Source organism: Xiphophorus couchianus, chromosome 22 (genome assembly GCF_001444195.1).
Source record: "Xiphophorus couchianus chromosome 22, X_couchianus-1.0, whole genome shotgun sequence".
NCBI lineage: Eukaryota > Metazoa > Chordata > Actinopteri > Cyprinodontiformes > Poeciliidae > Xiphophorus > Xiphophorus couchianus.
This window is the reverse complement of record NC_040249.1, coordinates 7,617,885-7,634,601: the sequence shown is the minus strand read 5'-3', so window position 1 is coordinate 7,634,601 and position 16,717 is coordinate 7,617,885. Positions and strand designations below refer to the sequence as shown.

At 40.6% G+C, this 16,717-nt stretch overlaps 1 protein-coding gene across 31 annotated transcripts in view; it reads left to right on the top strand.

Annotated features, from left to right (window-relative positions):
* Positions 1–16,717, top strand: part of LOC114137994 (ankyrin-3-like) — a 130,652-nt gene that overhangs the window by 32,048 nt on the left and 81,887 nt on the right. For 8 of the 31 annotated variants that reach the window (XM_028006930.1, XM_028006920.1, XM_028006926.1 and 5 more), the window contains exon 1: positions 4,099–4,608. The exons of 1 other annotated variant lie outside the window; for it this stretch is intronic. In XM_028006930.1, the coding sequence (XP_027862731.1) occupies positions 4,486–4,608 (123 nt within the window). In that variant the 5' untranslated portion in view covers positions 4,099–4,485. Of the gene's footprint in view, positions 1–4,091; positions 4,609–16,717 lie in introns of those variants that run through there. 22 more of the 31 variants (XM_028006917.1, XM_028006929.1, XM_028006922.1 and 19 more) reach the window with 9 other exon arrangements.

Here is a 16,717-nt window from a genome sequence, read left to right as displayed (position 1 = left end):
AAATGACAATGTCCTGAAAAATGCAAATATAACTTATTTCTGTAGTTGTGGTCGTTTTATCCCATCTTTGTGTGTGGCCTTGTGCCCAAAGAAAAGTGGAAAACATCCAATTCTCTTCCACTACTTGAGTCTACTGTCCTCCCGCCAACTTTGCTCCATAGTAGTAGTCTTTTTTTATTTATTTTTTTCTCTCATTGCCGGCAAAAGGCTGGCGTCTGGAATCTAGGCCACCTTGGCAGTGACTTTTACTACAACTGTTGGATCAGAGTCGGGGGCTGATGGTGTTAATTGAGTTTTTTTTCTTTCAGATTATTTGTTGAGATGCTTTAAAATAGATAGAAAAGAACTTATCTTCACATTATTTGAAGAGACATTCCCAAAATTCTTTCAATTTTGCACAATTCCTAGATTATTTTTTCATATACTCGTGATTCGTTTTTGTTTCCAAATGATTATTAGATACTTCTTCCACCTCCCTGCTCCCACCCATCTTCTTGCCTCTCCACGCTCCTTATCCATCCATCCTGTCCTCCCCAGAGCCATCCCATTGGCCCTCGCCTAGCAACCGCATGATAATTTGGTATAATGTGACACCCCCCCGATGCATGATAGTAGATAGGGGTCGTAAGTCAACATGCGTCCCCCCCCCTTTATAGCCGGTGGCTTATGCTCGTGTTTGAAAGGGAAGACAAATGAACTAGGGAGGCTGAATACATTTGAGGGAGAGAAAAGGGGATTTTACGCTCACAGCGTTACATGACTGGTGTCCGGCGGCTCAACCTGTCACCTCGCTCCCTGGAGGGCTGTTTTCGCCTCTCTTTACCCCTAAGCGTCTGATTGTCTCTTTTCTTATTCCCAGCTTCTCTCCACATGGCTCCAGTTTAGTCCATATGTACATGTGGAGCCACGAACAAATAAAATAAAATTAAAAAAAAAAAGACAGATTTAGCGCAGTGTGGGCAGGCAGGAAACGAGGCAGCCTTTTTACATCCAGAGGACCCAAGCATCCGTAGGTACTTCTGACACGCAGGCAGGCAGGGGAAGGAACACAAAGATGGCTGCTCCATCTGTCTCCACGCTGCTGTGTCTGACGTGAGCACGGCGGCTGTGAAGGACATCGTGATGGAGACATTTTTTCATTCCTAGTGTTGCTTTTCTTCCTCCCCTCCATCTATATTTTTATTGCTTCTTTATGGGGTAGATTATTTTTCCTGTATATTCCTTGTTTTTAGATGTTGTTACTTTTCAACAACAAAGAAATGATTTAGCAAACCAAAAGCTCCCTGGATCCTGCTTGACCTTTTTACTGATCTCAGATGAGGTGACCATTTTGAGACTGCAGAGAAACACAGCACCAAGGAGTCAGAAATCGTGGGAATAAGCTCGCTAGTTTTTAAATGATTCATTTATTCATCTCACAGAATTATTTATGACATCATGACGAGTTTGTTCATTTACTGGATTGGCTTTTGAGTCGCTCTGTGATTCATTGAGTTTTTGGGACATTAATAATAAGCATGTGAGCAAAGACTTAGACACACTCTCAAAGGTAGAATGTGTTGATAATCTGCCGGATTTCTCCTGTCATTGGAGAAAATCCTTGTTCTCTTGTTGTAGTTTCTCCCTGAGTCCATTTATGTGACACTTTCTTTATGCTTGCATATATACATACGTATACAGAAAAACAGCACAGATTATGTCTGTGCTCATTGTGGCATCTATTAGTGGGTGGGATGTTTCAAATGAACCCGTTGTCCTCACACAGATTTTGGAGCAAATTATTGAGTGAGTCTGGTAACTGCAAAATTGAGGTACTGGCTGTTTTGGACATTCGCTATTAAGTGCTTTGCAGTCCTTCTCATTCTCTTCCAGATCTTTTCAGGTCTGAGATGATGTGATCTGCTGCGGTACGTTCTGTACCTACCATATGTCATTTCAAACTCACATGGACCTACGTTCACATGTCCACTTGGGGATCCTTTTCCTGGAACGAACATCATTTTCTGACATGTTTCTTATCTCTCCACATTTCCACAGAAGAAAAATTAACCCTGATAAAAGGCCATTCTTTCCATTAACTTTAACTGTTATAGCTTTTTAAAATATCAAGTGCTATTTTAAGCGCTCTGTAGAGAAAATGGGGAAGCATAGAGTAAGCTCTGTGGATCCATAACAGCTTTTTAAATGACAAGGTTCTGCTCATGCTCCTGCTTTGTCTGGTTTATGGGCCTTTTTGATGTGTGTCTAAAGCTGTGGCTATTAAGTATCTGTAAATATTACAAACTTCCTCTAAAGTTGAATGAATTTTAATACGGTATTACACTATCAGCATAGTGGATTTATTCTAAATTTATTACTAGATTTTTATTTCAAGTGCAACTGTTTCTGCTCTTACGTTGCCTCTGAGGTATAGTAGAACATGTACACCACCTCGTTGCAGATGAGTGTTTGACTCAGGGTAAGTCAGGGGTGTCAAACTCCAGTCCTCAAGGGCTGGTGTCCTGCAGTTTTTAGATGTGCCACAGGTACAAAACACTGGAATGAAATGGCTTAATTACCTCCTCTTTGTGTAGATCAGTTCTCCTAATTATTCTATTCAGGTGTGGTGCAGCAGAGTCGCATCTAAAAGTTGCAGGACACCGGCCCTTGAGGGCTGGAGTTTGAGACTTGTGGTGTAAGTGATTAAGCGTCGTAGCTGTGACAATATCATTGTTTATGTTTTTTACCACTGGAAACTGCAGCTTTTAGTTCTGCAGTGGAATAATGGGCATCCATCCACTTTGAGTCTCTGTCCATATAGTACTCTGGTGTGATGGCAGAGGTTCTGCCTACTGACATAAACTTATTGATCCACAGAGGATTTGTTTAAAAACAGTAAAAAGTTTAGACATTCTTAAATTCACTTTTACAGTCAAAGTTTGTTCGTTCTCTCTGTAAATCAGTGGGTTCTTCTGGCTATTTCAGAGTCAGAAAAAGAAGGCGTGCTTGTGAGGTTAAATCGTCTGACTAAACTGCTCTTAGATTAGGGGTGAGGGCGTGTGTGTGTGTGTGTGTACTGTACTTGTCTGACTGAAACACAGGTGTGAGTTCCCATGTTGGTCATATTAAGTTTGTATTATGCTTACATACATATTGGCATATAAAGAAGCACCAAACAATGATCGACTGGAAGGTCAATTTGTGAATGCCTGATTGTTTTCTCTATTCTTTTCATGCATCAAGACTAAGAACATCCATTATTTACAGACTACAAACACATTCACAAGCAGCCCTTCCTGTAATTGATTCATTAAAAATTAGATAAGTTTAAATGTGACTAGTTTCCAAATTCCTTCATTTTCTGTTGAATCAAAGCTACTGTCTTTAACAAAGAACCTGCAGCACGTTCTTTCTTTTGTGTGTGTGAGAAAAGTGGAAGTGCACACAACCGGAATCTAGAAAAATGTGTTTGGGTATCAGCCAGGAAAAGCTGGATCAGTGCATTTCTAGTAACATTTCTTATTTTGAATAGTTGAATGTTTCAGACAGACTCTAGCTGGCTTTCTTTATACATCTGAATTCATGCTAGCTGACTCTGTATGTTTGCAGACAGGCTTGTTGCTTGCTGTGTGTGTGGAGTGGGGATGCGGGGGGTGGAAATTATGTGCATTCAGTCCTCTGCGTATTTCCCCCCTCCCATTCTGTTACTTGGTCACCTCCACCTTGCAATCTGTGGGGATCATAGCACACACACTACTGTTGCTCCCCCACCTCCTTCCCACTCCCAGAAGCAATGCCTTTGGTTCATTCATACACTTACTACCACTCACATGTCATTGTGTGTTTTGTTGGGTTCTTTTTTTTTTTTTTTTGCATCTCTTTCATACGTTCTTCCCTCTCAGACTCTGGACAAATACATTTATTGCTAGCCTGGCTGAAGGAGAAAGCAGCAATAATGTCAATTTCAAAGAATGGTGTAAAAAGGGAGCATTGTTACCGTGGAAACCACTCCCCTTGCACCCCTCCCTCCTCCCACCGTCTTTCTCCTCCCATCCACCTCTGTGCTGGTGATGCTCGCGTCTCTTCTCTCTCCACCCGGTTTGTCCTCACCTCTCCTGGACATGCTCCTCTCACACTGCCAGCGGAGGATACACGAGGAGGAGGAGGAAGAGGAGACGAGGAGAAACAGCTGCCTCTTCTCTCCCATCACTCCATCACGTTGAAAAGAGCAGAGCAACAACCAAAAAAAAAAGAGGACACACAGGATTTACTTTCATACTTGCAAAAAAAATAATAATAATAATAACCCCTACTCTTCCCCATTCTCCTTTTCAAGGAGGGCATTTTTCTTCCCTTTCCCCCCCTTTCCTTTTCTACCCCGATTTTTTCCTCTGAGATCCCGGTTTTGTTTTTGCCACCAGCAAGCCCCTGAACTTCTCTGGGATTTCAGGTGAGGTGCGCGTGTGCAGTGTGTGGTGCTTTTCCCGTCTTTTTTCACTACCTATCATGGCTCACGCGGCCTCCCAGCTGAAGAAGAATCGGGGGGAAGTGGATGTGAATGCAATAGAGGACGAGAAGGAGAAGCGGAGGAAGAGCAGGAGAGCGTCGTCCCGGGAACAAAAGAGAAAGGTAACAGGCGAGGGCTGGCCGCCTGGTCGGGCTGGCTGGCTGCTGGTGGCTTCATCTGTTCTGCTCTCTCTGTGTCGCTGGAGCGTAGCTGCGTGTACGTATATGTGTGTGCGGGGTGTGTGTGCTCATTAAGCTCCATCGGAGAGGTTTGGAGGACTCACATGTGTTTATTCATGGATATGTTCTTGTAAGTGTATTATTTGCTGCTGGCTGCCTAATTATGTGTACTACATGTGTTATAATAACTCTTTCATAAGAGCAGGTGCATTAAATGGTGCTGCGTAACTCAATGTCAAAACTATTGGAGGTGCAGCGATCAGGTTTTTTTTTTTCTTTCCCCTGGCTTATGCCGGTTTCTGTTTTTCTTTGCGATCTGACCAGTGGATTCCGATTTTGACCTTTCTGACGTTTTCTTCTTAAACCTACGTCCTTTGGAAGAGAAAAGAATTTGTCATATTTTTTTAAACATAAGAAAAAAACTGCAGAAATCTACATGCTTTTGGGTGATGCAGGTGACGGACTGTAGATTGTGGAAATTTTTACTTTCAATAAATGTGATTGATCAGGAAAAAAATCTGGTCCTTTCAGTATTTGATCTGCCGATCATCAATCAGAGTAAATCAAGGAGAAATTTTGATAGATGAAGTTTTGACTCTAACAAAAAGATGAAGACTATCCACATTTCTATCATCTCAAACCAGAATGACCCTAATCTTTGTCAGAGTCTCATTAAAGTCAAAGTGCATCAACACACGTGCTGCTGGTTCACACATGTAGAAACTAAAATCTGTGGAAAAATTGACCAATTTCAGTTTTCTAACCAACTGATGAATTTCTAAAATCTTACCACCTGTCCACACGATAACTTCACTACCACTACCACTGCCTCCAGATAAGTTGAACTCTCAGGCTTTTGTTTCCTTGCCGTCCTCTAGCTCTCTCATCATTTACTGTCATTTTCTGTTTTTGCTGAGGTACGCCACTGAGAACATGTGATCTGTTCACTCTGCTCTCTAAAGAGCGTGCGTTTGCGTGTTCGCTGAATGGACGGCAGAAACTCGAGATGTGAATAACTGCTGCTTTTATGATTTTGGTTTGGTTTCAGTCAGTTTCATTGTGGAGTCTCGTGTGCATGTGTGTGCGCTTGGATGCAGAGACAGCCATGTATAATGCATACTCGACTGATTTATTGATGACGAAGCTTTTTTGCATGATGGGAACTGAAATGCCCGTGTATCTCGGTGGCCATCCGCCTCTCTTACATGTCGACTCTCGACTTTGGGCAAAGTGAAAAACTTCTCCCGAAACAAAGAGACGGTCAACGGGATTACAGTAAATATTAAGCGTCGAACTTCTAAAAGCACAAATATATGTGTCTCAGCTGCCCTGTGACTATTTCTGAAAGCATTTGCTGCATTCCCCATATTGATAGTGGCACATTTGACCGTGAGGGATCAATCCAATAACAGTGTACTTTGTACTCATGGGTGCCTGGTTTTGAATTATGCTGCTGGCAATGTTATTTGACCTTCCCATATGCAAGGAGTGAGCCGTCGCTGACAAATCTTTCAGAAACGGGAAAAGATTGCGAATACGCTTGAGGAAAGTAGTGGCTTTCTTTGGGACGCAAACACTAAAACACGATCCACCTGCGAGAACCTGCTCACTGTTCACATGTCTGAGGTGAAGATCAGCATTTCAGGTGGTTGTCTTACTGCAGGGTCATGTTTCATAGACGAGAATGTCAGAGACGGAGAGGAGAGGCGAGGAATCGGTCTTATTGATTAGATGCATACCATCTACGAAAGTCATCAGTTCTTGTTGTTTATGATGCATATTTTCCTATTTTACTTTTTTAGGTTCCAAACTTGTAGCTCAGCTCTAATGTTCTGCTTGATTCCATCCCCTTACGTGGTTCCTATTTGTGAGCTTTTATACCAGTAGTGATTCAGTTTGACCCGTGCTTGGATGATATAATGACGCAAAGAAACAAAACATTCTCCTCCAGTAAGATTCTTTTCTGTCTTTGCGCGGTTCTTTGGAGTACACAGAAAATAACTTGAGTTTTTCACTAATTTCAGTTTACTCTTTGGATGCCCTTGCTTCTAAACTCATTACCCCCGGCCTTCCAGCTCTCCTTTTGTCTTACTAAGCATTGTCGGTGTCACGGACGCTAAGCAGAAACGAGACATGCATAAAACTTATTACATTACAGCCAATAAAATGCAAATTGTGACTAATAACTTAATTTGAGATGAATGATTAAGTTTAAATACAAACTTAGCGAGTTTTACAAATGACAAATAAATTATTTGAAAAATGACATCATGATTACATTTTTCTATTATGCAACTTGATATTGCTGCAGAGTGATATTGCCGCGCGGCTACAAACTTGTACAACAAACTGCTTTGAGTCACTGCTTTCCACCGCTCCTACAGTCTCTATATTTAGACGTCAGAACAGGTAGAAAACTTTGCATGGAGAACACTTGTAAATGTAGAGCTGCATTAGTCACCATCAGGCTGATGACTGCATGCAGAATGTTATAAAGTCAAACTACATTTTGACAGAATCATAGTTCATTTCAGTTGTACGCTTTGAGGCATGTGCACATTTGTCGGCACACGCAGTAAAGATATGTGAACAACTGTCTATAATACTTTTTTTTTTCATAAGATTTAGGTGTTGAGAAAGAGATTGCTGATTGAAGATGCCCGATGACAGTAAGCTTTAGAGATTTTTACCTTCCCTATGAACCTCATGGCATCAAAAATAAATACCAGCCCTCCTCTTTCAGTCTGGTAGCTAATGGCTAAAGGTATTTTGACAGATTTTGGCACCAAGGAAACTTAAAGTCATGAATTCCTACTTGGACAGTCCTAGAAATAGACTGAAAGAAACTGACTCAAATTAAATGCTGTATTTTTCTACTTTTTACTGTAAGATTGAGCTATTGGAAGAAAAAGTTGAAGTTATGTCAACTCTTTTACTCAAATTTGTCCATGAGTAGAAATGTGTGTGGTAGCAGTGTGACTTTTATTGGTGTAAAAGGTTGAATGAATGAATGAATGAATGAATGAATTTAAAGGTTTTTGCATGGCTCACTTTAAACATTTCTCACTAACCAGCCAGTTTGCTCTGATTGATCACCAGATTGACGATATATGGTGGAGTGCAGATTATCTTTTATACATTTTCTTTTTGTTTGTGGAGTAAATTCATTATGTAAAGTACCACTTCGTGTAATAAAGTTAAACTGAGCTTTTAGCTTTATGTTTGCAGCCTTGCTACTATCAAATGTTTTCAACAAAGACAATGTTAGCTGTTAGAACCTCCCCCAAAATAAAACTGTAATACTCCGTATTTCTGCAGTCTTAGATTTATAGATGTACCTATCCAAATTTTCAGGTCAGCCTGTGACATTCTGTTGCACTGAAACATACTGTACTGTCGGCCTTCCTGTTATCTGAACGGGAAATCCCTATCCCTTCGTTCCATGAATTCTCCAACATGTTTTAGCTTCAATGTCATTATTCCAAAGCCGGGGTCTCCCAGTGGATTCCCACAGACGCACTCAGACAAAGACAGAGCAGAGCATAATTTTCCTCCTGATGTGCCCCAGTTTTACAAGGTTTCGCAGAACTGAGAACAGGCTTTGGGACAGTACTAGTTATTTCTCTTATAAGGCTTATGAACAGAGATGCTTCCATTCACCTTCAATTGTAAAACAGCGAGATAATGCTTTCAACCTCCTGACAACTTTAAGATGTCCCTCTCAACTTATGCTCAAAAAGCATCAATTGTGAATATTGCTATTATTTATTATTATTATTATTATTATTATTATTATTATTATTATTATTATTATTATTATTATTATTATCACCTTTGTTAAAAGTCAATCTCGTCAGTAAATCCAACGTAGCGAGCATTAAATAAATGCTGCCAGAAAAATAGCAGTGTCGAAACAGTGCTTTAGCTTAATGCTGTACTTTGAGTTCGGCCCTGAGGGAAGTGGCAAGGCTGGAATTTTTCTTACCCTGAGAGGAAAAACTAAAAGAGAGGAAAATGTTCCTTATGCTCTTTATGCATAAAATAAATGAGTCTTTTATGTCCTTAATTTTTCTTTCATTCCTCCATCTGCCTGCCTTCCATCATATTTCTCTCATTAATGGACATGCATTGCGACCCTCCTTCCTGTCTCCACCTCTTCCCTGCCCTTGTCCCCTACCATCAACCCATCAAATATGGAGGTTAATGAATTCAGAAGCTCATGCGTGCCTCCGTTAATTGCACTGGCATCGGGAACTCCTCTTTGTATTACTAAATGTTTTCATTATCAAGATGGCCACTGGCTAGAGTGAGAATTGAATGAGGAGAGATTTTAGCATTGAAGGGCAGCAAAGGGAGAAAAACAGAAACATATTTTTTCCAGCAGAGATGAATTCATTTGTTGAATTCAAAACCATTTCTTTAAGCGAAAATACCACATGACCCTAAACGTTCATTGTTAAAAGTCCTGAAAAGGTTTTGGTCATTTGGCTCCAATAAAGTGTCAGCTTATACCCACAATGTGGACTGTTCATACTCACTTTGACAGCCAATGACGTAGCAGTCGTGTTGGATGACACGGTTGTTTTGCAGACCCCCGCATGATATACAGCTGGTACTTGAAAATAAAAGGTCCATTTCATTCCCTCTGATTCTCTTTGGGTTCTGTTTCCATTCTAAGCTATTTTGTTGTGCTTTGTTTTTGCAAAATTGTCTGAGAACAGTTTTCTCACAAAATGGTTCAATGGATTTTCTGCAGGCATGCAGGATACAAGTAAACCCCTCTGAAGAGCAAGTATCAACTAACGACAAAAAAAAAAAAAAATCTAAATAGTCATAATTTGAGTGCACTGGCCTCACTTAGCAATGCTCCATTCTGTAGTGTAACACCAAGATGTTCCATCATGATTTACAACAAAAAGCAAACCAAGTTGAATAGCTTGTTTTGTAGGTTGCATGAGTTTTATTGATTTGATATCGAATTGATCGTGTTGATCAATACAAATACAGTCTTTTAGAAATTTAAGAATCTTTATTCTTAAAGATTCAAAACTCCTACAGATTTGACCTGTGATGGAGCGTCACTTTCAGTTTCACAGTCGTTCAAGTCCGACATTAACAATCGCTCTTGACTTCTCGAGGTAGTTCTTTGACAGCGGTGACTTTTGTTTTAGGTCCTAGGAAGACAAAACTGCGACTCAAACCCAGTTTTGCTGCTGACTGCTTGGGATTATAGACCAATATCTTTATAGCCAAAGAACTGTAGCTTTGCTTCACCTAAAGAGATGCTTCCAGTGTAGAACTTTTTGTTTTTCACCAGGTCTTCCTGAGCATTTTTCTGTTGGGACGTTTCTTCTGTTCAGATGTGTAGTTTCTCTTGCAGCCCATTCCTGTGTAAAGTTCTAAGGTTGGTCTTCTTGAAGATTACTAATCCCGATCATTAACGGGCATCTTGGCAGTTCTGGGGTCTTTGGAGACATTTCTCACAAGCTTTATTTCTAGGGTTTCATCTTTTTTTGTTTTGCTTTGTTTTGTTGTTGAAGTATGACATTCCCAACTGCAAAAGTTTTCTCCTTAATCATATTCTATCCATTTCTGTGACACACGGTTACTAGTCTATTGTCATGGTAACTGCTGTGTTGCATGTGTCCAAAAGCCAGTAGGAATCCCAGAATGTGCAGCAGAGCATCCCATCTCCTGTCTGCACCTGCACATCAGCTCCAGTCTCTAAAAGGAAATGAAAACATGCAATAAGGATTGTTCTAATTATTGATCCACTTCCAGGGTCTTTACAGAGAGCTGCTGCTGTTGGAGGGGGATGGTGTGTTTGTGGTATGAGAAGGTGGTGATGAAATGTTGCGTGGAGTCTCTGTAACATGTGAAGGTTTTGTTATTTGTGATGTTGGGATTCCCCTCTGTTCAAAAATAAAATCTGATTTGCTTTTAAAGCTTAACAGTGTCCCTCTCTGCTGAAGAATCCCACTGGAAAGACAATGAGACAGAGTGACAGATGTGGAAGAGTAGAGAGGAAGAAATGACTCGATGCCATGTGTATATGTGCTTGACAGCAAGGAGAGCGGTAGAGACAAGAAGAAATGAAGAGAATTAGCGGGAGAGCAGGTCTATAAGCCTAAATGTCATTTGAAGGTGATCAGTGTCTTTCTTGCCGCTCCGACAAACCATCAGCACTCCTCATGCTTCCTGGACGCAAGTGCTGACGTGACGTCCTGTTTAAAAGGACAGGACATGAATTCCCATCTGACATGTCAATAATTACCCACAGACGTGGCAGAGAAAATCACTGTCCACAGCAAAAATCAGCTTGGAGTCATCTTATTTTATATCCTAACGAAAATGGATTTACATGAATGAAAAACAGGCATTTATAATGTGACAGAAACATTATTTTGCAAATGAGATGTTTGGATCAAAACGACCGTGATGTTTTGAGTTTTTGAGCTGATGAACAGTTTAGTTTCTTGTACCTTAAATGATCCAAATAAAAAATGAATGCGTTTTGAAGTTTATGACATAGATAAGTGTTAGAACAAATTTTCTGTGGTTATGTTCCGCTGAGCAAATATTTTATGAACAAAAGTGATATGTGGAAAGTTATAAAACTGAAGTTAAACTCAAGCGGACAAGACAAAAAACTCTGTCACAACAGGGTGAACATGACAAAAATTCACAATGTCACAAGAGGCCGGCATAAATTCTCGTCCTATTTAAGTATTCGGGGCTAATTCAGGGATAATTAAATACATCTGAACCTGCAGAGAGGAATATACCTCACACTAACAAACCAGAGACACCACCAAAAAAAATCCTTATTCCCTTCTCTGCTTAAAGATGCAGTGCTCTCTACAAATTCTTAAATGTTGTATTATATTTGTTGTGCACTTTCATAATGAGGTCTGCTGCAGCTCGTTTTAATGCCCCCACCTCTCTCTGTCATACCCGGTAATGCTCCGCTGGGCGCCATCAGTAGACATGTTCCATCAAGCTCTTAAAAGTGCCAAATGTTGTGTCACAAGCCTGGGTGGATGTGCTGTTTTCTGCGCGTGTACGGCAGGTGTTCCTCATCCACACACAGATAACGCTCCTCTAATTGAAATAATGCCGCCTTGCTTCTCTGTCTCTCTCTCTGTCTCTCTTTCTTTCACACTCACACATGCAACCCCTCCTTTGACCCCTGGGACTCACGCCTGTACGGGTTGATAATTACTTTCGTTTGTTCGCCCCCCACTCCCACTGCTGCTATCTCTTCCATTCTCCACTTAACCACCTGCCACTCTACCGTGATAAGCACCGATGACCACATTCATCCGGCCATCAGTTTTGTCACATTCTTTGATTTTTGTTGTCCCCAATGTATTTTAAGTAGTGCACTTATCATGTCAGTGCATGCTGCCATATCTGTGCGACAGCTCTGGAAAGCAAACAAAAAAACAAAACAAACAAGTCTGGCTCTTTTGCCAAGGACAAAAGCATGTGGTCTTGGCCTTGTGGCTGCTCTGCTAACGCGTGGAGCTCAGAGACTCAGGAGCCGAGGAAATGGGCTGTGTTCGGACGGATCGATGGTAATCACAGCGCTTCACGGTTAGCTCCTTCGAATGGGGGGAGGGAGAGGAAAACGTTGGCAAAAGGGAGAAAGAAAGCAGGGGGCCACCATGGGAGGGCTGTGTATGCAGAGGGTTCCCTTGGTAATAGAAATAAGCCTCATTTCATTTTCATAGAGAAAGTCTTCTTACCCCTTTCAACTCACTTACCCTAACAAACTGACAGCTACGGATCCAACCCTGTGTCTGAACGTGCTCCAACTTTCAGATCTGTTTTTGACAAAATAGCTTCCACTTCATGTTTCCTCCTACCTCTGCGACCTTTAACCTAAAGCTGCTCTTTGCATTTTTTTTCTTTATGAAAATATAAAACGAGTATCTCTTTAATTAACCCTACTAACACTGGACAGTAGTTGACATCTTTTTAATGCCTTTCTAAGGTTGACCATTCATTGTCTTTATTTAGCCCAGAAACATGCAGCCCATAGTTACCCCCGATTGAGATTAAACAAAAACAATAAAAGCCCGGCCATTTTATCGACCCCAGAATCCTTTCGACCACATTCAGGCATCTACAGACATCTTTATGTGGACGTTCAAGTTTGTGTTGTTTAAGCAGATGGAAATGCGAGCTATGAAATTAGCTTGTGTTCTATATACCTTATGCAGTCTCAAGGTAAAACTCAACTTTTTTCTGCTTTTTAACTACTCACAAACTTAAAAGCTGCAGTACAGTCGGAAAATGGAGCACTGAACATGAAATATCTTGTGGCATTGCACACTTCCAAGGTAGAGCAGTGAGGGGACGGGAAGCTTCGATCATCGTTTGGCTTCTAGAGTAAATTTGAAAATCAAGCATGCACAAAATGTTGTGATCCAACAGAAAACTGACTGCTAAGAAAAGGTTACTTGTAGCTGCGAGGTGGTGTTGGTATTCTTTCACTCTGGGTGGCTATGTGTGAGATCATGGAAAAGATAGACCTTTAGACAACATAATACTGTATACACAGCTGCATATCACTGCAGTCTTTGGTTGCGATAATATGCAGTCAAAGACTGAATAGAAGAGCGTTCCTTCTACCTTGTATTTGATGCTAAATTATTCACAGGCATCTTTGCATGTGTTCTCTGGTGTTAGTGTATACTGACAACATGTTGAGGTTTGGTTGTCTGTTCTCTTAATCTCAAATGTGTAAGCATGGTGGCTTTATAGATGGAGTGTTTTTATTCCCAACTTCCTGGTGATGTGTCAGTTTCTAAGCCAATGCTTCTAAAAGCCATCCATCTTTTCTGTCCTCTGCCTATTCCCTTCAGGTTCTCCGAATCTTACAAATTAGGAAAAATTCAAATATAAGATTCACCTTATAGATGACTGCGTGGTTTTCCTGCTATTGCTTCAATTTTTTTCTGTATGACCTCAAGGTCTGTGCAGAAAAAAAGACCGAAGTCCATATCCATGTGAAGGATGTGAAGGAGTTCACCTATCGCTGTAAGAGTTGAAAAACACAGGCAAACCTGCTTCGCCTTCGATTGTGCTTCTAGGTGAAGCTCAGCATCTCCCTGAAGGATGAAGGTTTTTTTTATCTCTCTCACTCTGATATTGCCTGTCCTGCATCATCCTCAATCAAGACATCCAGCTGCGCCCACAGCACTGTACTGGTTGAGTCACCAGCTGAATACTGAAGAATAACAAGACAGAAGTTTGTGGAAAAAAAAAAACCAACCTTGGCTGTCTGACTCCCTCCGATCCTTCTGTCATGTGCTGCCATGCTCATTCCTTTGCAGTTAGCAGTTAGCAGTTAGCGTCCCTATTTTTTCTGGCATTTTATCTGTTTTTCTTTCTATTTCTTTCTCTTCAAAACACTTTATGAAGTTTTACCAGAATCATAAAATTTGCAGCACTAAAATAATGTTTCTGTGTGATTTGAGCATGACTTAGGTTATGTTTGCATATTCATTCCTTTTGATTAAACCCACTGACCTTCGATGATACAGACACAAACAGGTTTTTGTGTGTCATTGTGAGTAATGTTTTCCCCTGACCGTTTCCTGTCTGTCTCGAATTGGGTTCCTTCCACATATCTGCAACTAAAATCAACAAAGCAGTCTGAAATACTTAGCACAATAACCAATTATTAAACAATCGATAAACATGCACACATATAAAGAAAAACAATAACTGAACATCTAAAAAAAGAAAAAATAAGACTTTGTCTCAGAGACAAAGTAACAGCAATGGCATTTATCATCTGATGATGATGATGATGGTGAAACTTAACCTGCCCTTTCTCAGCAATCAGGTCGTTACCAGCACATCAGCCTGCGCTTTCCAGCATAACTGAGTCATGCTTATTTCTCATAATCCATGTAATAGATCACTTTTCCATCTCTGTTTTTTGATATTTGATGTGTCTGATGTTGCTGATCCTTCCTCCTCTGTTCGGCTTTCGCAAACGCACGTGTTATAAATAGAACAGATCCACAGCAACTTCCACCCTACTCCATCCACGATGTGCGTTTCCACGTTGACAGTCTTGCATCCACATGTTTTTGGTTCTGTACCCGGCTGCTACTTTGAGAGCAGCCTGAGTCAAAGACACCCTATATTCTGTTTGCAATCAATCTGATCTCTGTGTCATCGCATAGTGGTAATGAGAGCTCAGATTGTTTCACACTGCTGATACCAAAAAGATGCAGCATTACTAAACTATCTGCTTTCACTTTGCTGACCCTATTTTCAAAAAACAAATATTTAGGCAGAATAGAACCACATATTTACATGCAGTGAAGAGAAAGAAATGTCCCCGGGCTGTCAGACATTGAAGCACATCGACCTTTTCTTTAGGTCACATCCGCTGATTACTGCGCCTTTAAGCCATTTTGAAAAGCTTGGGTGATGATGTTGTAACTTTGTAAAGTTGCTGATAGGACAACTCGTAACATTTTAATTAAGTGGAGGCACACTTGTGGATATATTTGAACACCTCAAGCACATCATTTGTGACATCATGGAAAAAATCCAGAGGAATCAGCCATGATACTAAGAAGGAAATTGTTGATTTCCCAATAGTCTGGTTCATTGTTTGGGTTTAATTTCAATACCTTTGGGTTGTTCTGGAAGCAGAGAAGTTATCTTTTGGTGTTAAATGTGTGTATCAACACCAGAACAAAAGCAAAATTCTATCAAATATTCTGGCTGAAAACACACACCCACATACCATAACAAATTACAAACCGGTTTATTTTTTTTAACGTTTGTGGCTACAAATGAAGGTAATTTTGCTCATAGAAATTTGAAAGTACCTTGAATCTTCAGCTATTGTCAAGGTGACTCATTTCTTATCAACAAAATAATGATGACCAATTACAAAACAGATATTTCAACTACTATAAGTTCGTTGGAGAAGCATTTTTTTCAAAATATCGCATTAAAACTATTCTACTGTGAGGTTTTCAACCCACTTTAGCTGCTGGTTGCTTGATGTTTTACACCTGGTTGCATCCATGTCCTAAAAAAAAAACGTAGTAACTTGAATTGCACTTCACGTCCATTGAATGTAGGATTGTATGTTCTCTGCCTGGATTAGAGGGTGCTCTCTGGGTACCCCTACTTCCTCCCATAAAAAACATAAAAACATGACTGTTAGGTCAGCTGAGTGCTGGACAATAAATTGCTCTTATGATGGACTGGTAGCTTGTGTAGGATCTACCCTGGCTTTTCCCCAATGTCCGCTGGAGACGGACACCAGCAACTCTGCAAGGATAAGTGGGGGATTGGAGTATTAAAATTGCTTTGCTCATAAATGTTCTGACTAATTGCACACTTTGCTAACTGTCAGACTGGATGGCGTGATGTGATGCTCTGAGATGCAGCAGTACAAGTCAGGTTGCTGGTGGTGTTGCTGCTGACTGGGTTGCTGTCACACAGCAGAATACGTGTCTCTGGGTGCATGCGCGGACGTGTGTGTGTGTGTGTGTGTGTGTGTGTTTGTGTCTGCCGAATGAGAGGCTGTCAGCGGTGTGTGAGCCGACTCGACACCCTCACGTCACCCTTTAACTTTTCAGAGACCTTCCCTCCGGACAGCCACCAACCATAACCAGTGACGTGCAAAACATGACTTGCTGAGTTGATCAGTTTGGAAAAAAAAACTAAGCAGAAATGTCCAAGTAGACAGCAAATTAAAAATACTGTAGAAAATAAACGAAGCTATTAGTTGAATAGTTTAATCCTGTCAAAAAGAAATACAGTTTTATTAAATATGTGTGTGTTTTTATTAACAGTGAAGTGTCTGTACAGCTTTTTCTTTTTTTGTTTCTGCATAAACAGCGATTTGTTTTTGTTAGACTGATGTCTAAATGAAGCAGGTTGGATGACACCTGTGATAACTAGTGATGCACCAGTCAGGCTTTTTCTGAATAGTTCCGATTTTTGGTTTTCTTCAAGGTAGGACCTGTCAAAACAGATTTTTGTAAGGACTATGACACATGAAAGTGAT